The sequence below is a fragment of the Fusarium venenatum genome (genome assembly GCF_020744135.1).
Source record: "Fusarium venenatum strain MPI-CAGE-CH-0201 chromosome Unknown EDB82scaffold_4, whole genome shotgun sequence".
NCBI lineage: Eukaryota > Fungi > Ascomycota > Sordariomycetes > Hypocreales > Nectriaceae > Fusarium > Fusarium venenatum.
The window spans coordinates 6,055,212-6,075,640 of record NW_027072132.1 but is presented as its reverse complement, the minus strand read 5'-3'; the positions used below and the strand labels follow the sequence as shown (position 1 = coordinate 6,075,640).

The window sequence follows — 20,429 nt, the reverse complement described above, 5'->3', positions numbered from 1 at the left end:
CGCGAATGCGCGATCATAGCGACTTTGAAGCCCCCTCCTTGCCACCTGCAACTGTGCTTTTCGGAGCGTTGACTTCGAGGAAATGGTAGATGAGAATAAGAAGCATTGCCGCGACGCCGAAGAAGATGGCTAGTTGATAGAGCTGGCCGTCGGTAATCATGGTCGCGGTTGAGGGGAGTAGTAAGTCGATCGAGGTAGGACTGGGAAGCTTGCGAATCCACGGTTAGTGCTTGCCCATGCGCGAGAGGCCACGTCGTGTTGTGAATACTTACAGGGTATTCAACTCAAAGTAGACTTTTGTGTGTAATAAAATAAATCCTGTAATTGACTGGGTGATCTTTGATAGTCTAAGCGTGTACGGTCCACGATGCTGTAGATGGATGTTATGGAGAGTGAGCTTCAACTGGCCAGATGGAGCTCTAACTGTCCCGTTCGTGGTGGAGGTACGTACACTGTTACTGGGATTATCTCTTAGCGTGGCCCGCAGTTGAAAGATTCACTATCCCCCACTGTATGATGAATGTCTTCAGGTCCTTTGGCCAAGCCCTATGCAATTGATGTAAATGGTTTGAAGTTACAAGAAACCATACTATAAATATGTGTCGATTGAATTTAACAAGCATATGTTATCATATAATCACTCAACAGAACTTTAAAAAAGAATGTATGGATCTACTGTGACCGCTAAAACTGGCATAATTGGTCAGTACTTGACATCAAGAAAAGTCTTAAGCCCAACACGTGACTAACCTGTGACTTCATCCTCCACCAAGGCAGCCCAGCCCACCAACTATCAGCAATCTTGGACATCCGTCTTTTTTTCAACCCAGACTTGGTGGCTTTGCCTCATACCATCACCAGAACGAAACTGCGAGTATATACAACCGTAGGAAACCTCATCGACGGGTTCGGACGTTCAGATACCATCGAATTTTCTTTTTGTCTCCCGATTACCCCGCCACCGATTGCCCATCATGGCTCCTAAGAAGGGTAAAGAACCTCAGCCTAAGAAGGCGACCAAGACGGTCGAGGACCGAACTTTTGGTATGAAGAATAAGAAGGGTGGTGCTGCTCAGAGGGAAATCGGGCGTATGCAGGCAAACCTCCAGAATGGTGGTACAGCCGAAGAAAAGAAGAAGCAAGCCGAGAAGGCGGCCCGAGAGCGTGAGAAGAAGGCGGCTGAGGATGCCAAGAGGGATATGGAGGCCATGATCAACAAGCCAGCTCAGATTCAAAAGGTGCCTTTCGGAGTCGATCCCAAGACGGTTGTGTGTATCTTCTACAAGAAAGGCAACTGTGAAAAGGGCAAGAAGTGCAAGTTCTCGCACGACCTTTCCGTGGAGCGCAAGACAGAGAAGAAGAACCTGTACACCGATCAACGAGGAGATGAAGAAGAAACGAAGAAGGCCGAGACTTCAGCAGATTGGGACGAAGACAAGCTCCGAAGTGTTGTCTTGTCAAAGAAGGGCAACCAGCAGACCACCACTGACAAAGTATGCAAATTCTTCATCGAGGCAATTGAGGATGGCAAATATGGTTGGTTCTGGATCTGCCCCAACGGAGGAGATAAGTGCAAGTACAAGCACGCTCTTCCACCTGGGTATGTGTTGTCTTTCAATGCGTTTGCAATAATCACTAACAACAATGTAGATTTGTTCTCAAGACTAAGGAACAGAGAGCAGCAGAGAAGGCGCTCATGGATAAATCACCGCTTAAGACTCTGACACTGGAAGATTTCTTGGAATCTGAACGACACAAATTGACAGGAACCCTGACGCCTGTGACACCTGAGTCTTTCGCCAAGTGGAAGAAGGATCGACTTGACAAGAAGGCCGCTGAGGAACAGGCACGCAGTGCTAAGGAGAACACTGGTCGTGCTATGTTCGAGAGCGGAAAATGGAGGGGCGACGACGAGTCCGAAGACGAAGATGACGATGATGTCTGGAACCTGCAAAAGCTTCGCCAGGAAACAGAGGTTATTCGTTCAAGGAAGGAGGAGGAACGCCTCATGGGAAGCTATGCCACTCCCGACGATGGCACTACGGGCCAGGCGACGCCGGCGGAAAATACGCCAGCTGAGGAGGCCACCGGCTCTTGAGTAAAAAGAGACAATGGCGTATGGCACATGTAGTCTAGAAGACCTAGGATCTGCGATTTCGTCGAGCTCTCTTTATCTTGTTGAGCTCGCCGGGGAACGGACCATCCAGAGGCAAGCCGAGCCCTGCTGCAGACCTCACATCAGTGAATTCGCGAGTGAGAGACGTGAGCAGGTCTACCATGGCGATCTCGTCATCTTGTCAATCCTCATAAGAGGATGGATGACGTCTTTCATCCGAGTAGAATACATTACAGTATCAGTACAACATCATGCGAGCTGGCAAATGATGGTCCAAGCCCTGTTTGAAATACAAGTCGCTGCTGTATTCATACAGAAAGCGACTTTGTTAATATCCTACATGTGTGATCTTGGACAGTATGAGAGAAATGCGCCTGTGAGGCGTAAGGAGCAGGAATCGACCGAGTCAGCTACTGCTTCTAGGTTTGATGAGTAACGGGGGTCTGCATGTCGGCTGGAGTTGGACGGCTCAGTGCATAGTCAAGTGTCGATCATGGGAGTTTCGAGGCCCTGGTGGAGGGTTTGTCGCCCGCAAAATGCAACTATGGAGCGGGTAAGAGGTCTTTTGATTCTGAGGTAAACGCGTTTGTCCAACCCCAATTCAAGTGTTGTTTGTGAATGCGGGGTGAGAGGATTTCTGATGACCGTCATTGGATCAAGTCAAGATGCACTTATCCGGACATTGAAGTCCGTCTAATAACCTGAGGTGTCGGGTACAGTAACATGATTTAGATGTTTTCACTTGCGACTTTTGGCGAGAGGAATCGCAGTATGGGATGACATGTTTCTAGAATAAGCTGTTTATGAACGATATTAGAGGATCGAAACCAAATTTAGGTGCAAATAGTGATCAAGTAGTCAATAAAAGAGCTTGATATTGGTACTGCAACGAAACAGTAGGTAGCTCTTTTAAAAACATGTGATGTATGAGACAGCCATCGGCAGTTAATGCAGCTCATAGTGGAGCAACGACGGATATGTGAAGAAAACAACATGCAATTGATATTCAGATGTTGTTTAGTAACGAACATAACAAAAACTTATATTGTATCAAAGTTGATTTGGGAGAGATCCGTAGAATGGGTGGATGCTCGGTCAAGCCCCGCGGTCCCAAGTTTTGGGTTGCAGGTGATTTGGAAGTTTGATACCGAAAAAAGAGCAATCAAAAACTGGGAGGCATGACCCCCGCCTACCGTAGAGTAGGTCAAGATCTACTGCACCAATTGTTTCGTAGCAGCAGGCAACTTTACATAAAGTGCTATGCGCAATACTCCACCTTTCGTCACAGACCTTAACCTTTGCTTCATCTTTCCATCCATCTAATCACTTCTCCCATTGATTGAATTCTTGCTGGATCCGCCATCTATATAGCATTGTTGCTGCCGAGGGCACCCGGATGCCCGAGCCCGTGCAGAGACAAGACGAGCCACACACCACCGATACCTACCGATATCTCGCCCGCCGTTCCGCCTCCCGACCTCCGATCTGTGTCTAATTGTCTCTGCACTCAACTGTTCGGTGCCCCAAGTCTGAATGGACCCTGCGGCTGTCCGCGAAAGGCCGTGTTTCGACCGCGCCTCTAAATAAAGCTCTAACTTTGGTCATACAAAACATCCCACATACGGACCTCGCAAACCGATACTCGCTCGGTGCTCCGGTCTGAGCCTCAATCACTCTCTTTCCCGGGGAGCGGGAGGAAGCAATGACTACTGGAGCCAAATTGGTTCACCAAGATGTCACAGGCCATCAATCACAATTGTCATCACTGTCTGCTCCAGCTACAACTTCTGCAATCAGCATGTCTACCGGCGCTGGAGGACGACGCGATGGCGAGACGACGGTTCTAACTGCGACAGGCGCCGCCGTTACTGCAGCGCAAAATAGCCCTTCCAACCGTTTCATCAAACGATACCGAACCGAAATCGCCGCCAGCTCTTCCAGTGTATTCTCAACCCTCGCCGCTTTCCCACTCGACAGCGTCAAGACGCGCATGCAAACCTACCACTATAATGGATTTCTCGACTGTGTTCGCCAAACCTATCAAGCCGAGAAGCTTGGCGGCTTCTTTCGAGGTATGCCGCGACTAATTGACAAGGTTTCTTGACATAAAATGGCTAATCCAGCATCGCAGGCGTTACAGCCCCGATGGCAAGCATCACGCTTGTTCGCACCGTCTCTTTTTCGATTTACCAACGTGCCAAATACTCATACTCGGCCTGGGTGAAACGAAATTTCGGCTTCGATATTATTGGTCATGTTAATCGACATGGCACATACCCAAATCTTTACTCTGTCGCATGCTTTGGCGCAGCTGGCGCAACGGCTGGTTCTGTCATAACATTTCTCGCCTGTCCTTTCGAGCTCACCAAGCTTAGTGCGCAGGTCTCTGTTCTACTTGCTGAGCGGGCTGCCAGCAAAGGTAGTCACGCCGTGGCAGCTAGCTATCAGAACAAGGGTACCTTGCGGACAATGGCCAACATCATCAAACATCGGGGTATTTTTGGGTTATATACTGGTCTCAGACTTCATCTTCGTACGTGACTCTCACGGTTGGTTGGTTTCTTACATACTAACAAAACTTGCAGTTCGCGACACCTTGGGCACATCTATCTACTTCATGGTATATGAAAGTGGAAAACAAATCGGAAACACCTTGGCTGGTGATCACCCTAACAGCAACAAGGTGGCCGTTGTCGCTGCTGGAGGCATGTGTGGCTTGGTTTCTTGGGCGATGATTTGTAAGTTTAGCAACGCCTTGTACGCCAACAAACCGTTTAATTAACGAGTGTAGATCCCATCGATTCTGCCAAGAGCATCTACCAGCGAAATTCCCTGCTCTATTCAAAGGGTGAAAAGGTCGAGCCAGCTCCGAAAATTGAGTTCTTCAAACGTCACATGTATCGCGGTCTGGGTGTCTCAATGGGCCGCTCCTGTGTCGTGAATGCCATCTTCTTCTCGTCATTCGAGTTTGTAAAGAAGCACATAAATCAGATGGATGAAGAGAATCGAACTTAAGAACAGCCGTCTCAACCACATTTATTGAGAAGAACAAGAATCAGGAACATACGGAAGCTAAGCGATAATTAGGAAAGATTAAGGCGATATTGGATGGTGGTCAACTACGAAACGAAGGCATAGGGCATGCATGCATTATGAAAAGGGCGTTCTTGGGGTTTTGTTAACATAACTTGCATTTGATAGCTGGGCAGTGGATGAAGGAAGTGGATGATGTGGACGAATACCTCGAAACAGAAGACAGAAATTAGGGGCATAGCATGTCATAGTCCCTAAAACGAAAGTATACACATTGATTGATACACTTTCTAAGCCGCTTACTCTGAATGCCATGTGTGATTTGAGGTGATAAAGCAGACAGCGACAATGGCACACTTGTAGCAACATTAGTTCACAAGTTTCACAAGGAATGTCACAAAACTGATATGGGAAAGAAGATGTGTTATGATTGATCAAGCTAGCCCTCCAAAATGCTGTTGTCGAGGAGTCCAAGTATCCTCCGCAGGCTATGTATTCTTCTTCCAGAACACAGATCACTCCCTTTCGTTGTTACCGCCGAATAAACCGTTCCATCACTGGTTCACACAGTTTCTGTCCATGTCGAGCTTCTTACTTCTTCTGCTGACCATGGTTATTGCCCTGGGTCTTACTGCCAGGGTTCTTGTCGGCCTCGCTCTGAGCATGCTTGGAGAAACCGGGATTGTTACCGGACTTGGCCTATCAAACTGTTAGTGAGGCTGTTCATACGATGCAAGCGGGTATAGGGAGGAGTCTTACCTCGGAGCTCATAATGCAAGACTTGGCATCGTCGATCCACTGAGTCTTGTTGGGTTAACTAGACATTGTAAAGTGATTTATAGTTTGAGATTAAGGTAAAGGTTTATATTGATAAGTTGGGTATAGTAGTGCAATTGAGTTAAGTTAAGTTAAGTTAAGTTAGGTTGAGTTGAGTGGAGTGTACAGGGTTGTGGATAATAAGAAAAAAAGAGATTCAGAGTCAGGGGCCAGAGGGGGGTATTTATGCCTTTACAGAATCCATCTTCCAGAGAACTGCCAGCCTGATCTTGACTGATGCATTTTTGCTTCGGAGTGTTTCTTCTGATGAAGCTTTTGTTATCTGTTTGCTGCAATCTACATGTCTGCTTGTTCCCGTTTAGAGGCAACCATCCAGCCAGGCAAAGCATGAGAAGACGCCAGGCTGCAGAAAATGTACCTGATACGGAAAGATCAGAGCAAAGGCAGCCGAATTGCAGGTTTACCGATCCTGTACTCCAACAGTATTGCTGAAAAGACGAGTCCATGCATGATATCGGGAGTTTGGAGAGGGAGGTGAAGTCAGAATACAAGCACGTGGATTGTTCAAACAAGGGAGGAGCAAAATGCTTTCAGAGAGATATTGACCAAAGTGCTGCTCTGAAAAGTGGCAAGCACCTGGGGCCTCTATTGAAAATAGAAGCAATAATTCTATTCATGATGATAGCAGTCCATAGCTATAACATCCCCTTGATTCCATTACCAGAACGCCATGCTTGATACAGATCATCGAGACCACCTTTGCCCCCCAACTCCACAAGCAGACGCTTCACAAGACAAGACGTGAGTTGTGCTAGACTTGCTACACACACATGACCCGTATTATATGGAAACGGCTGATAGCACAACTCGCCGAGGCCTTGGAAGCCATAAGTCGCAAACAACAAAGTGATGCCAAGCCACGATGTTTCCATCGGACTTTTGCCAAGTCAAAACACCAAGAGCCGTCACTCCTTACGCAAACACTTCAACAAAGGCGCAATCCTCGACTTTTTGCTCAATCCAACACGGTAGACAGGCTTGTTGATGATTGATGACAATCCCTTGGAAGGTGTTGAGCTTCTGCTGCTGATTGTTGGTTTCTCTAGTTTCTCCTGCTTTGCCGTACGAGGAGTATCTGAATTCTTGGATACCGTGTCATCGTTAATACTGGATATAGACCGCGTGGAAAGATTAGGGTCGGGTTTCTCTAATGCGGGACTCTCCGAACGCTTATTTTCAGACGAAACTAGGGCCTCGTCTTCTTCCGCGAGTTCATCTTTGGTTCCAGTCTCCTCGATCTCTTTCTTGGCCCTCTTTTCTGGGTGCACAGCATCTTCAGATAAGGAAGCGTCGTTGGTCGATAATGACTGGTCAAGTTTGGGACTCTCCTCCTTAGCATCGGATTTCCGTGGCCTGCCGCGCTTCTTTTTGGGTTTTGTTACAGACTCGACAACCTCTGGTGGAGCTGGTAGTGAATCTGCCAAAAGTACATCTGGTTCTGCTGCTGCCTTCTTCTTTGGTCTTCCTCTTGATTTCTTGGCCTTTGTTGGCTTGGCCATTTTTTCAGGCTCGTAGCTGTCTGTCGCAGTTTCTTGTATGATTGGCAGTTCCGTTTGTTCAGGTTCGGCTTGGTGCAACTCCACAAATTCGTTGCCTATGGGCTCAGGTGCGTCATCTTTTGTTGATTGCACTTGCAGTCTGGATGTCTTTTTGGGGGGAGGCGAATCAATAGCCGCTATGACGTCAGGTGATGAATCCCATCTGTCGCCAGTGGCTTGACCAATTGTTGCTCGTGGCGGATCCAACGAAGCCGGAGGAGGAGGAGCAGTACTCATGAGATAAGTTGCATTACTCCTGGGTGTGTTGACATTGGTGGCTTCGCTGCTTGAAGCTATATTCTGGATATTAAATTGTCGCACAAAAGGTAGCTGAGGCGGGCTGTCACTCGACGGTAATTGCATGCTTCCATACTCCATCCTCTGTGTATCAGTCAAGGGATTGGGAGCGATGAAGAAAGAAATGTCTTCGTTGACTGGCATCGTTGGTGGAAGCATGCTGGGCGTTGGTGGTGATTGATCATGATGTTCCCCCTCATGGTCATGACTGAATGGTATCGATATTAAATCGACTTCATTGGAACCTTGGAAAGACGGTTCTGGATGGTCAACCTTCCTTCTCTTCCTCTTGCTTGAAGGTGAATCGCCTGGCCGCTCAGATTTGGAGTCGGGGGTTTTTGCCATTCTACCTGACTCTTTAGCGTGCTGAGAGTCTGATGTGGAATCTGAATGAGCCCCTGAGCGCTTCACCTTGATTTTTATCTTTGGTTTGACAGGGCGCTCGTCAGGCGAACTTGGTACATCCCACATACCGTCCATAACAGCCGTGGGTGCCTTTCGCCTGCCTGGCGTTGAGGCCTGAGTCCATTCATCAGGACCATTCCCAGCAGGCATTCTCTGACCCCCTGTGTTACTTTGATCCCGTGTAGAGGAGGAAGATGTTTCAAGTAGTCCCGTCACAGTGCGCTTGAAAGGGGTTGGCGCAGTCATATCAGAGCTTGAGTGTTGATGCTGGTCATGTGACCCTTCCGTCGGATCTGGAACATATCCTCGAGCTGCATCAATTTGCTCATTATAAATATTCTGAAAAAATGAAGGATCTGTTGATGTTGTCGCACGGCTTACACGCCCAAAAGAATCACTTGTACTTTCGGCTTCAGTGGGTACAGGCAAATGTGAAGTCTGCACGTTAGGAGGTGGAGAGTAGCCAATATCATCTTCGTCGTCGTCAGAATCAAGAATTATAATCGGAGGCATTTTTTAAGACAGTGACGCATCGCGTCAGTGATCACATGCGTGAAATGCAAGTCCTCAGTGTTTTAATGAATAGTCGGCAATTGTTGTCGTTCACAAAAAAGACAAGGATATCAAACAAGCGCGTTCTAACATGGGGACAGGATGCCTACGCGTGAACACGTGACTTTAAACGAACAGCATATGAGTATTCGACAACACGTAGGTTTAAGTATATCATGTTGTCAAGATATAACCACAGTCACAATCACAAATCAATCATGCATTACAGGAAACAAAATTTTCATCATCATGAAAAATAGGTCAATTTGTTGATTTTAAGACCTTCATCTGCTCCCAATCGGGAGGGTATATGCAAATGTTGAATGCTCGCCAAATCATCATCCGTACCCAGTTCCTAATCCGCAGGTTAACTTTTGGGATTACCACAAATATATCTGGTCCTTTTTTAGGCCAGCCCCAAACGCCGATGTTGAAATCGTAGCTGTTCTCAAGAACAGACTCCACAAAATGCAATATTAACACAATCCAGAAACATCAACCCTTACACACATAGTGTTGGTCGACATTTATTTGGAGTACTTGTTTCGGAAGTACTTGGCGGCGTTAACCATGTTGGTAAGCGCCTCCTTAGTCTCCTTCCATTGACGGGTCTTAAGACCACAATCAGGGTCGATCCAGAGCTGCTCAGGCTTGAGGAACTGAAGCATCTCCTCGATGCGGTCCTTGATCTCCTGCTCGCTGGGGACACGAGGAGAGTGGATGTCGTAGACACCAGGTCCGATGTGGCGGGGGTACTCAGAGTCGACAAAGACACGGAGGAGCTTGGCATCAGACTTGCTGTTCTCGATGGAGAGGACATCGGCATCAAGAGCAGCAATGGCGTGGAAGAAGTCCTGGAACTCAGAGTAACAGAAGTGAGAGTGTATCTGAGTGGCATCCTCGACACCAGCGGTGGACAGGCGGAAAGCCTGGACAGCCCACTTGAGGTAGGCGTCACGCTCCTCACCGGAGCGGAGGGGAAGACCCTCACGGAGAGCGGGTTCATCGACCTGGATGACGTCGATGCCGGCCTTCTCAAGGTCGACGACCTCGTCACGGAGGGCAAGAGCAAGCTGCTCAGCCTGGACGGACTGGTGGACATCGTCACGGGGGAAAGACCATCGAAGGCAAGTGACGGGACCAGTAAGCATACCCTTCATGGGCTTCTTGGAGACTGAGACGGCGTACTTGGACTCCTTGACAGTCATGGGGTTGGGTCGGGAGATGTCACCGACAATGATGGGAGGTCGGACGCATCGGGAACCGTAAGACTGAACCCAGGCGTGTGTGGTGAAAGCGTAACCCTGGAATCGCTCACCGAAGAACTGAACCATGTCGTTACGCTCAGGCTCGCCGTGGACAAGGACATCGAGATCAAGCTCCTCTTGGATCTTGACGTTCTCCTCAATCTCCTTCTCGATGAAGCGGTCGTACTCCTCAACAGTGATCTCACCCTTGGTGAACTTGTTTCGCTGAACTCGGATCTCCTTGGTCTGGGGGAAAGATCCAATGGTGGTGGTAGGGAAGAGGGGAAGGTTCAGCTTCTTCTGCTGCTGGCTGATACGGGTAGTGAACTCGCTCTTGCGCTCGTAGTCCTTCTGGGTAACCTTGGACTGACGCTCCTTGACCTGGGGGTCGTTGGTGCGGGGAGACTCAGCACGAGCCTTGATAGACTTGGCGTTAGCCTCAAGCTGCTCACGGACGGAGGCAGGGCCCTCGGTGACGGCCTTGGCAATGAGAGCAATCTCAGAAGCCTTCTCAGTAGCGAAAGAGAACCAGTCGGCAATCTCAGCGTCCAGCTTCTTCTCGCTGGCAAGAGTGTGAGGGGTGTGGAGGAGAGAGCTGGAGGTGGCAGCAATGACACGGTCCTTGCCGAGCTTCTGGACAGCGGTCTCGACAATCTCGATGGCACGCTTCAGGTTGGTCTTCCAGATGTTACGTCCGTCGACGACACCGGCAGAGAGGATGGTGTTGGAGCCAATGGCACCGAGGACCTTGTCAAGCTGCTCGGGGTTTCGGACAAGGTCGATGTGAAGACCGTAGACGTCCTTGGGGAGGAGGTCAAGGTTGTGGACGATGTCACCGAAGTAGGTGGTGAAGACAACCTTGGGGATCTTGTCACCAAGGCTGGCAAACTTCTCATAGGCGGGCTTGAAAGCATCCTTGGTCTTCTGGGGAAGATCAAAGACAAGGACAGGCTCGTCAATCTGGACAGTCTCGGCACCAGCCTCCTTCAGCTGAGTGAGGAGCTGCTCGTAGACGGGCAGAAGCTTCTCGAGAAGGTCGATAGGCTCAACCTTCTGATCACGGTCGGCCTTGCCGAGGTGGAGGAAAGAAACAGGACCAACAAGGACGGGGCGGGTGTTGATGCCAGCCTCCTTGGCCTCCTTGAAGTCAGCAACAGCCTTGGGGCTGTCAGTGAGCTTGAAGGTCTGGCCGTCCTGGAGGGTGGGCTTGACGTAGTGGTAGTTAGAGTCGAACCACTTGACCATCTCCAGAGAGGGGACATCGACACCCTCCTTCTGGTGACCACGGCCCATGGCGAAGTACTGGTCAATGGGGTCAAGGCCATCCTTGGTGTATCGCTCGGGAACGGCCTAGAGGAAGTGAGTCAGTAAGGGTTGGTATATGACTCGGGATGGAGGGGATACGTACACCAAAGTCCTGGATCTGGTGGAGGACGTGATCGTAGAGAGCGAAGTCGTTGCTGGGGATGATGTCGACGCCGGCATCTTGCTGGATCTTCCAGTGAGCAAGGCGGAGACGCTTGGCCTCAGCGAGGAGGTCAGATTGGGAGATCTTTCCACCCCAGTCTAAAGTTTTTGTTAGTCTATGATGACACGAGTCAGTGACCTCGTTTGGTCGACTTACAAGCTTCGGTGGCCTTCTTCAGGTCACGGTTAACGCCCATACGGGGAAAACCGAGAATAGCGGATTGAACCATTTTTGCGGTTGTTGCAACTGCGTTGTCTGGTTTGTGATGGGGAAGACTGTTGTTACAAGGTTAGTCGTTGGTTTTTTTTTTTGAGGAGAGAGAGCACGGTGCAGGCGGGGTGAAGGCGGGGTGAGGGGCAGACCAGTCGAGCAGGGCTGAACTGGAGAGAAGGAGAGAAGGGATGAGGTCGACGTACAAATTCAAAAGCCCTTGTCTGTTCCAAATTGGATCAATCGATAGATCCTTTTCGAGATAGAACAATGAGCAAAAGTCGGATGAAGAAGAAAGAAGGAGGAAAAGGAAGAAGGAAAATGTTGGGAGTTGGAAGGTAGATGAATGTTTTTGAGCTGTCCTGACGCCTGCAGGAGGAAGATAGAAGTGACCAACCACAGGTCGAAGGCGGGGGAGGGGTCGAAAAAGTGGCCAGGATAGCTACGCCGCTCTTTTGATTGGCGTCGTAGTAGCTTTGGCTATCCCACCGACAAGAGCTTCATCCTACTCAGAAACTCTAACAACATCTCGCTCGAGTCTCACGTATTCGTACTAAGCGTCTGCGGTGGTTGGTTAAACGGGCGAGGCGGGTGCCGGAGTGGATTTTCAGGGGCCTAAGGGACGGCTCACGGGCTGTCGGTGTGCGCTAATGGAGGGGCATCTTGCAGCAGCTCTACGGCTTGCTACAGGGGTCGGTACTCTTTTTTCCACCGTTCTCGCAGCCTAGTTCGCCTCAATTCATCGTTGCCCGGCTTCCGAATTGCGTGCTCGAGTGTCAATCACCTCATCAACCAATTCCCTCTCGTCTTGATTGACTTTCTGGAGCTACTATGGAGTAGAGTAGACTAAGGAGTAACTGAGGCCAGTTTTTACCTCGCCGCAGATCGGCCTCTGTTGTTCTTTTGCGGTCTACGCCACTCGTTGCAAAGGATCGACCATAAACTAAACCCCACCAAGGGTCGTGTCTCTTTTTTTTTCGTCTCTGCTTTTCTTATCAGTTTTGCTTTATGGCTTGTGACGGCATATGGTACATACAATCCTCTCGACCGAGCACGTGTTCTAGTATTGTATGATCTTTTAATGACGTGCGATATGACCACGTTTGTACCGGAGGGTTTCGGAGTCATTGGCTCCGGACTACGGACCTACGCTAAGCGGGCCAAGTAAGAAAGGTCCTTGTCATAGGTAGGCACAGTCAGACTCTGCTTCCATTTGAGATGCGTGATCTTTCTGACATGTTGAATTGATTCATTATCGTCTTGTTCCCACATGGTCTTTTATGTAAAGAGATTGTACGCTAAGTTCTGATTTCTGTTGACTTATACCTCCTTGAGATCCGAGGCGAATAAAGAAGCCTAGTTGATATACGGAAAATTAGGGGGTGCCTACCCTATGATGCAGGAATTTACGAATTCCTTCATAACGTATGGTTACCTGAGCAAACCCTATTTGGCACCTGCCTCAGTGAGGAAGATATCATTATTGTTCTCTGTTCATAGCACTTCCTAACGTCGACTCCAGGCAGTTGCCTAAGCGGGAGGAGACAGCTCAAAAAGCGCCATTTAGGAAGGCAAGAGCAAAGAAGGGAGTCACGATGGCCTCAGTTGCTGTAAACTTCTCAAGTTGGTACCTGCCTTAGTAGGAGGTATCTTTGGAACAGCGACCCTCACGTCAACAAAACTGGATTCATTTTGGAACTGACATTGACGATTTCATTTTGGACGCACCAACTTCCGTGACAACCTGCTTTTGGTGCCTTTGCTACATTTTGGTCACCTCTTTTGGAGATTACTCTGTATCCTTCATCTTTCTTACAGATGCCCTCCTTCAATCTTCTGAATATCTTCTGCTGTCGCAAATCGCGATGGGATGGCTCTGGCAGCCCAGAACCAGCTACGCAAGATAAAACAGCCCTTCATCCTGTACTAGCACTCGATCCACCACTTGAGGAACAGCAGGAACAGCATGAAACAAAGCGCCAGAACACTGCCATGGGGTTGTCTAATATGGCCTGGGCAGTACCAGAGTACCGAAGTTCTTTCGAAAGCGACTCCATCACAAGTCAACACATTGACTCCGACTCTGATTCCTTAAATTCAGATCTAGATCTCCCACGCTCGACAAAGCCAGGCACTGCTTTTGGTGCTGTACGCAACAGATATATCCGGAGCATATCACACAATACCAGTAGTGACCATCCGTCACGCGTCTCTGTTAGTAACAGTGAAGAAGAAGTCGCAAGAAGAGCCGAGTTAAGGTGGATCATGCGCCTAAGAATCCAAGATCAGCTTGAGTCAGACGAGGCTGAAGATCAATCAGAAAACAAACCGACGGTCAGCATTTACCGTGTAGCTTCCTCTGCTAATAGTGCCCTGCCAATTTCTAGACCTCGAGATGCTATTGAGTTTGGCGTTAACAATTCTTCCTCCAGTAATGGACAACCCGCTCGACTTAATCGAGAGAGGGGCAACCACGGCACCCCTCAAGATTTTGGAGGTTCCCACGGGTGTGCCACTGCACCCGAGAGAGATCCTTCAGAGGAACCTGACATGGCTGGTAGGAATAATGATTCAAGTGAGAATGCTGTTATTCAAAGGCCCTTACCCATACATCCCTCAGCGCATATCTCATTGACCGACGTTGAACTCTCTCCTTCCCAGAAATCCTTTCTACTCTCCAATGGCTCAGGGCGTCTTGATCGAATACTGGGACCAGAAAGCAGCTTCAACAATCGCCAAGCTTCTTCTGGAGATGGCCAGTCTGCGCTTGGTGTATGGCTCATAGCCCAGGGCCTCCGCTCACGAGATAACTCAACCCTTTCTTTTGACGAAGAAGAAGAGAAGGAGGAGGCGCAAACCAGGAAATTGAATAAAAAAGCTACAGACAACACTCCTGCCGTGAGTAGGGAAAAGAACTCGCTAGTACATGGGACTCACGCGATGTCTGAGAAAGGGGATTGCCATGAACAAGGATCAACTTTTACCAGCTCACCTAAAAAACTAGATCCTCAGTGCCTGCTTGAATCCGGCACTCTGAAAGATTTTTGCGATAACTCGGCCTTTTCTGGAGAGTTGCCATGGGGCTCGACTGTGAGAGCACTCCTAAATTCGTTTACAGATGACACTTCTTCAAGTGATCCATCAAAGTCTCCATCGAGTCCAGTACGGCCCCCGAATAATCTCTACAAACTGGATCTAAAAGAACTTGAAAGTATGGAGTTATCCCCTTTCAGATGCAAGTATATCCTGTCCATTGGAAAAAATCAGGAGGCTAATGGAGAAGACAGGGCGAAGCCGTGATTCCCCCCAAGACCAAAGCAACCTTGACAACCAAAACTGCAGGCCTCCACATCATTTGAAGTCTCATTCTCAGGCATTTATTGGCAATGTCCAGTATGAAGCAGAAACAATGCACGGTGCTGCTTCTGTGGCTCAGTCAGACTCTGCTAGCTTTGTTCAGCGTGAAGCTGGGCTAAAAACAATCAAAAGGCGTTTCAGCGAGGCATTGGATCAAAAGAGCACCGAGAAAACAGTGTCCACGTGTTTCCATGAGGATTTCTCCCACTTCGACACTCGATCACCCGCCAAGAAACCGCCCACAAACAATACTTGCCTAGCAATTCCAGTCAGTCATTTTAGAGCCAAGTCTGAAGGCGCCCTGTACCAGCATGGTGAAGACCATCAGGATGTCCCTCGAGCACAAATGTCTCCTTTGGTACCCGCAGAAAAGACGAAAGTTCACGAAAAGGAAGCAAGTGACAGATCAAAGAGACGCTCGAACATGAGCATTCGTCCTTACATGAGCCGACTACCTACAGAAGAGTATAGAAAGCAGAATTTGGAACGTCAAGAGAGCGCAACGGATCTATGGCAGCTCGCCATTAGGCTTGAAGCTGAAAGCAGACATAGTAGCAGCTTTTTGAACACGCCAAATCATGATCAAAGAAGCCTTTCATCCAACAGATCACTAAAGAGAACAGGCGCCGCTCGAAATAGCAACAATAGCATTTCAGACGTGAGACGAGAAATCTCACAACTGACACCTTCCACAAATGAACAATCTTCTCCAAATAACTCGAAGTGGCTTATCGAACGTTGGGTTTCCCAAATGCGACCAAGACCAGCTCATCCGACAGAGTCAGTTGCAAGTGTAGGACTGGTTGATCCCCCAAGATCCTGGTCCAAATTCCCCTCCTTCAATAGGGGGGAAAGAAACAGGAACATAACATCTAGAGACAAGGTACATCCTCGGGACTTCGCTGTCAAGCATGTCACTTCGGAAGGTCAGATTCGGTGGGCCACAGATACCGGTTCTGGGAGAGATGGCCAGCGTGCTCATAAGCTACCTCGCTCACTGTCTACAAGATTCGGTGGATTGGTCAAATCCAAGATGAGTCGAATGATGCCGCCGAAAGGTTTGCGACACTGGGTGAGTCAAGCCTTTATCGCGAGGTCTATGACCACCAGCCCACCTCATATGGAATATCCCGAAATGGGCATCCGGCCCTCCGACTCAGGGTACACTGAAATCCAGGCGATGGGTAGAGAAATCAATTATATGAAGGGTCGGGCACATCTGCAGACTCTCGAAAAAGACCTTTCAAAGCCCCATTCTTCCAGAAGCTTAGGGGATAGAGTAGTTGCACTTATGCATGAGACTATCGGGCAGAGACATCCAAAACATGATGACCCTCTTCAGTCACCCGACATTCCCATGATACCAGTTACGCCTAGTTTATTCAGACAAAGTATTGCTGCTACTGCGACAGATGTTTTCGTCACGCCCAAGAGCCGACTTTCGAACGATGACGAGAGTGACGAAGAAAAGGGCGAGACAGGACGAGATTTAACCAAGTGAGAAAACAGGAGACCTGCTCGATGATCTTTGAGAATGGTAGGCATCTTCAACCCCAGTATACGCAGCATCCGCCACGAAACTTGGCGATGGAACTCATTCTTTATCTGAAAACATGAATACAAGCCGTCTTGGTGCGACTCAAGATGAGTAGATGTTATAGCAACAAATACTGGAGACGATGTTGACTTTTATGACCAACACCCTGACAATTACTCGGGGAAAGGATCGGACATGACAAAAGTAACGTATTTGCAAGCAGAACAATTGGGGATTTTATTCATTCTGAGCTTTGATTAGTCTTTCTCAAGTAGTCCAGCTTTACGTATGCCGTCTTACTAGATAATAAAACGATAATTATAGTATCTCCGTTACTCCAGTTTATACTGCTTCATCCTCCTTGCCCTTTTCTGCATATCTTAGATCATAACGTTCCTTTCTAGCTTTTGCTTCTTCTTCCTTGCGTTGCATCTCCACTTTCCTCTCACGAAGTGCAATACAGAACTTGGAGCGAGCTCGAATCCTCGGACCCTTCCAAATAAAAACGAAGGGAATAAAACACATGAGTGCACTGAGACCTCCGAGAAGAGAACATGCACCATTGATATTCAACTGGCGAAACATCGGTTTTGTGGCAAGTGGCAATACAACAGCAAAAAGGGATCTTGTCGTTGAGGATGCGGCATTCGCAGAGGCAGCAAAAATCTCATATGCATCAGTAAGGTAGTTCAGCATAGCCATGAAGATCAATAAGAAACCCATTCCGAAAAGGATGCCAGCTAGCATAGGTACTGTAAAGGGTATGTCATCACGAGCAGACCAGCCGAGCCAGAAAAGAGAAACAACAAAGAGCGGACCGCCGAGACAAGCCAGAGGAAGACGGCGGTATTCTTCGCGGCGAACCCAGGAGGCGTTTCGTTCTGTCGCACGGGTAAGAACATTATCCCAAGTCCAAAAGATGGGGAGAGACAGAGCTGCACCGCCAAAAATAGGAAGGTAGGCAAGACCTGTAACACCGGGTGAGAGACCGTAGACGTCCTGGAAAATTATGGGGAATGCTTGGAAGGACATATAGAATATCGCATAGACGAGAGCGAGATAAGTGCAGGTTGTTGTCACGATAGGCTCAAAGACGAGCATGCGGAGGGGGCGAGTCAGGACCACGGTGAGAAGCTGTCTGAGATCTGTCGTCTCGAGATCTCGCGGGGCAATAGCACGAGACGACGGATCTTGTATGCGGAGTTTTTGAGCGCGGCGCGACAGGAGGATTGGGCCATATGTCTCAGGGAGAAATACGATCAGGACGACGGTTACACAAGCGATCATGAGAGCAATCCAGAAGACCCAGCGCCAGCCAATGTTGGGACCAGCGAAACCGGAGAGGATTGGGGATAAAATGGGACCTCCGGTGGTACACTGCAGCCTTGGTCAGCTTATATCTTGCGCATCTGGGCTTGGAGGGGTGATGGATGCATAACTCACCACCATGAAAATAGCAAACGCTCTTCCTCTCGTGCGAGGGTCATCATAAATATCTGCCAAGATACCAGCGACAATGGCAATGGGTGAACTCGCAAAGGCACCGCAGAAGAATCGAAATATCAACAACGCAGCCCATGTTGGAGCGACAGCGCAAGCCATAGTAAAGATGGTAAAGAGACAAAAAGTGACGAAGCTTAGGTTTCGACGACCATAATGTTCGCTGAGGGGACCCCAGACGATGGGACCTAACACGTAGCCTATAAGGTATACAGAGATGGGAAGAACACTTTGTTCTTCTGATGTGATGCCAAAGTCTTGGATTATATCTGGTATTGCCATACTGGGAAGGGCCGAGCCCATGGTAGAGTTGATGACCAGCATTGAGGTACACAAAACAACCAGTTTCTTCTTTGTCTAAGCCGTACACCCATCGTTAGCAAAGTTATTGAAACGAAAGATAGGAGACAATGTCTACAATAACCATACATTTGACCAGTGGACTGGGTTTTCTGGATCGTCAACTTCCCAGCTGATGAGTGTCTCGTCGGTACGACTTCGTGTCCGCGAGCGGATGTTGTGAAGGGCGCCAAGACCTCGATCTGCCGTTTCTTCCTCATAGCGAGATTGAGCATCTATTTCGTCGAGATGATGTATTTGATCTGAAAAAGAAGTGCTTCTTCGTTGACGTCCTCCTATTGATATGTAAGCTTGGATTCAGGTCAGACAGAACATGGTATTCATTGTTCGGCAACAAAGCCTTGGCAATGACTTACGGCATGGGGATGGTTCCCGCATAGTCTCACTTGATTCACTTGCAGGCATTATGTCTCGCCTTTGGGAATTACTGAAGCTATCCGCACGCGGCATGTTGGCAATTAACAAGAGACAGAAGCAGTGGTAGCTTCGCGCAAAGAATGTTGAAAGAAGGGGAAAAGGCTACGACTAAGTATGCAAAGCGAATTCCTATTGTTTGCACCTGCAGATACGTTCCCATGACATAACAATCAGCTTTCTCAAAATGGTCAATTACGGGGGGTTCAGATAGTCATTGGTCATGTCCTAGGTCCGGAGCCGGGCCTCAAATATGGGGTAGTCCTGGGTAGAGGTGGTATCCACGGGTCCGATGCTGGAGGCGAGTGTGGGAGCTATCTGCGGGAGCATCTTCCGCTGGTGAGGGGATGGTGCCGGGTTGCAGTTATCCTCTCCGGAATGGGATGAGCTTCAAGGATCGCAAGAGCTCGATTGCCGATAGCTTGCCATGTTAGGTCTATTAGCTTGAAGCAAAGCCGAAAGAACGAATCGTTGACAGCTTTGCTCTATCAACAAAAGTTGGGGGTTATCGGAACCGTTCCTTGGTGGCTGATGAACCGGGAATAGTAACCGGATACAACACCGTGAGCCTTTCAGTTGACATTCAAGGGTGCTAACACAAGCACACTCGGTTTCCCACACCGACTGCAAGCCCCCCAAAACGGTGCATTACAAATAGGGTTTCCCAAGCGTACTGATGTGCAGAGAAATTGCTGTATTATGGATAAGAATTCTCCCGGGAGTGCTGACTTGACGTCGATGATTTTGGGGGGGTATCAGGTTTCGATTTGTTCTTTTTGCTCAAGTCTCTAGGTTGATCTGCTTTCCGAATCTGGCATATAAATCGACCTTGAGCTTTGTCATCTCCTCACGGATAGACGACAGCTTTTCCTCCAACGATACTGACTCTTCCTCAAGCGTTTCCGTTGCTTTCTCAAGCATCTCCTGGGCCTGCTCTACTGAAACGTGGAAAAAGGCATCGCCAATCTTGTACCTGGGTCTAGGTTAGTTTCCCACGTATTTAAGTTGAAGGGTTCGTTCAAGTTCATACTGGATCTTCTCGTCCTCGTCGGCAAGTTCGAGTTCTGTGGATAAGTCGTCAAGCTCTTCCTTCTCCTTCTATACGGCGTATTGAATCAGTATTTGTTCAACCAGTTCTGTATCGATTTCGGTGGTGAATATCGTAAACGCACATTCTTAGCGCTAAGTTCTTCGCCCAAAACAAGCTCTCGCTGGTGTAGACGGCTGAATCGGTTGATCTTGTCCTGGTCCTCACGTCGAACCTCGACCTCGTCGGCTGCCTCCTCATCCGCCTTTGAGAGCTAGATTGATGTTAGTTAGCTGAAGATAAAAGTATAGGGAGATTTTACTTACCATACGACGCTGTACTAATGAAGCCATGGCTGATGAATGTAGATGATATCGTTGTACAGATCCCAAGCTTGAGCCTTTCGCACAACTCAATGCCAAATGCAAAGGTGGGTTACAGTGCGGGGACGCCACCGTTAAGAAAGCACTGTACGCCCCTCATTTTTACTGAGGTGTCTCTCCTGGGCGGGATGGCAGGGGCCATTTCAAG

The 20,429-nt window shown here is 48.6% G+C and overlaps 8 protein-coding genes across 8 annotated transcripts; 4 read left to right on the top strand and 4 right to left on the bottom strand.

Annotated features, from left to right (window-relative positions):
- Positions 1 to 799: 799 nt before the first annotated feature.
- Positions 800 to 2,347, top strand: EDB82DRAFT_347674 (uncharacterized protein). Its single transcript, XM_025725210.2, has 2 exons — positions 800 to 1,600; positions 1,651 to 2,347. The coding sequence occupies exons 1-2, from the start codon at positions 975 to 977 to the stop codon at positions 2,096 to 2,098; spliced, it is 1,074 nt and encodes a 357-aa protein (XP_025593832.1). The 5' UTR covers positions 800 to 974; the 3' UTR covers positions 2,099 to 2,347.
- Positions 2,348 to 3,330: 983 nt separating this feature from the next.
- EDB82DRAFT_517223 (mitochondrial carrier domain-containing protein) lies at positions 3,331 to 5,535 on the top strand. Its single transcript, XM_025725208.2, has 4 exons — positions 3,331 to 4,188; positions 4,248 to 4,649; positions 4,702 to 4,854; positions 4,908 to 5,535. The coding sequence occupies exons 1-4, from the start codon at positions 3,819 to 3,821 to the stop codon at positions 5,129 to 5,131; spliced, it is 1,149 nt and encodes a 382-aa protein (XP_025593830.1). The 5' UTR covers positions 3,331 to 3,818; the 3' UTR covers positions 5,132 to 5,535.
- Positions 5,536 to 5,559: 24 nt separating this feature from the next.
- On the top strand, positions 5,560 to 6,093 carry EDB82DRAFT_517222 (uncharacterized protein; the record flags this gene model as incomplete). Its single annotated transcript, XM_065609012.1, has 2 exons — positions 5,560 to 5,848; positions 5,909 to 6,093. Coding segments are annotated over exons 1-2 (367 nt in total), but the record flags the coding sequence as incomplete, so codon positions are not given.
- Positions 6,094 to 6,502: 409 nt separating this feature from the next.
- EDB82DRAFT_517220 (uncharacterized protein) lies at positions 6,503 to 8,828 on the bottom strand. The gene has a single exon (XM_025725207.2). It carries the CDS (start codon positions 8,737 to 8,739, stop codon positions 6,892 to 6,894), a length of 1,848 nt encoding a protein of 615 aa, XP_025593829.1. The 5' UTR covers positions 8,740 to 8,828; the 3' UTR covers positions 6,503 to 6,891.
- A 176-nt stretch (positions 8,829 to 9,004) lies between these two features.
- EDB82DRAFT_347447 (cobalamin-independent synthase) lies at positions 9,005 to 12,218 on the bottom strand. The gene is made up of 4 exons (XM_025725206.2): positions 11,910 to 12,218; positions 11,650 to 11,768; positions 11,434 to 11,591; positions 9,005 to 11,375 (listed from the first exon to the last, which is right to left on the bottom strand). The coding sequence occupies exons 2-4, from the start codon at positions 11,720 to 11,722 to the stop codon at positions 9,306 to 9,308; spliced, it is 2,301 nt and encodes a 766-aa protein (XP_025593828.1). The 5' UTR covers positions 11,723 to 11,768; positions 11,910 to 12,218; the 3' UTR covers positions 9,005 to 9,305.
- A 1,073-nt stretch (positions 12,219 to 13,291) lies between these two features.
- Positions 13,292 to 16,750, top strand: EDB82DRAFT_347583 (uncharacterized protein). The gene is made up of 2 exons (XM_065607522.1): positions 13,292 to 14,938; positions 14,991 to 16,750. The coding sequence occupies exons 1-2, from the start codon at positions 13,522 to 13,524 to the stop codon at positions 16,559 to 16,561; spliced, it is 2,988 nt and encodes a 995-aa protein (XP_065463527.1). The 5' UTR covers positions 13,292 to 13,521; the 3' UTR covers positions 16,562 to 16,750.
- On the bottom strand, positions 16,751 to 19,279 carry EDB82DRAFT_347442 (major facilitator superfamily domain-containing protein). The gene is made up of 4 exons (XM_025725204.2): positions 18,814 to 19,279; positions 18,527 to 18,732; positions 18,041 to 18,454; positions 16,751 to 17,974 (listed from the first exon to the last, which is right to left on the bottom strand). The coding sequence occupies exons 1-4, from the start codon at positions 18,905 to 18,907 to the stop codon at positions 16,940 to 16,942; spliced, it is 1,749 nt and encodes a 582-aa protein (XP_025593826.2). The 5' UTR covers positions 18,908 to 19,279; the 3' UTR covers positions 16,751 to 16,939.
- EDB82DRAFT_347360 (Prefoldin subunit-domain-containing protein) lies at positions 19,280 to 20,418 on the bottom strand. The gene is made up of 4 exons (XM_025725203.2): positions 20,225 to 20,418; positions 20,044 to 20,172; positions 19,902 to 19,969; positions 19,280 to 19,844 (listed from the first exon to the last, which is right to left on the bottom strand). Exons 1-4 carry the CDS (start codon positions 20,249 to 20,251, stop codon positions 19,652 to 19,654), a joined length of 417 nt encoding a protein of 138 aa, XP_025593825.1. The 5' UTR covers positions 20,252 to 20,418; the 3' UTR covers positions 19,280 to 19,651.
- Between the last annotated feature and the right edge of the window lie 11 nt (positions 20,419 to 20,429).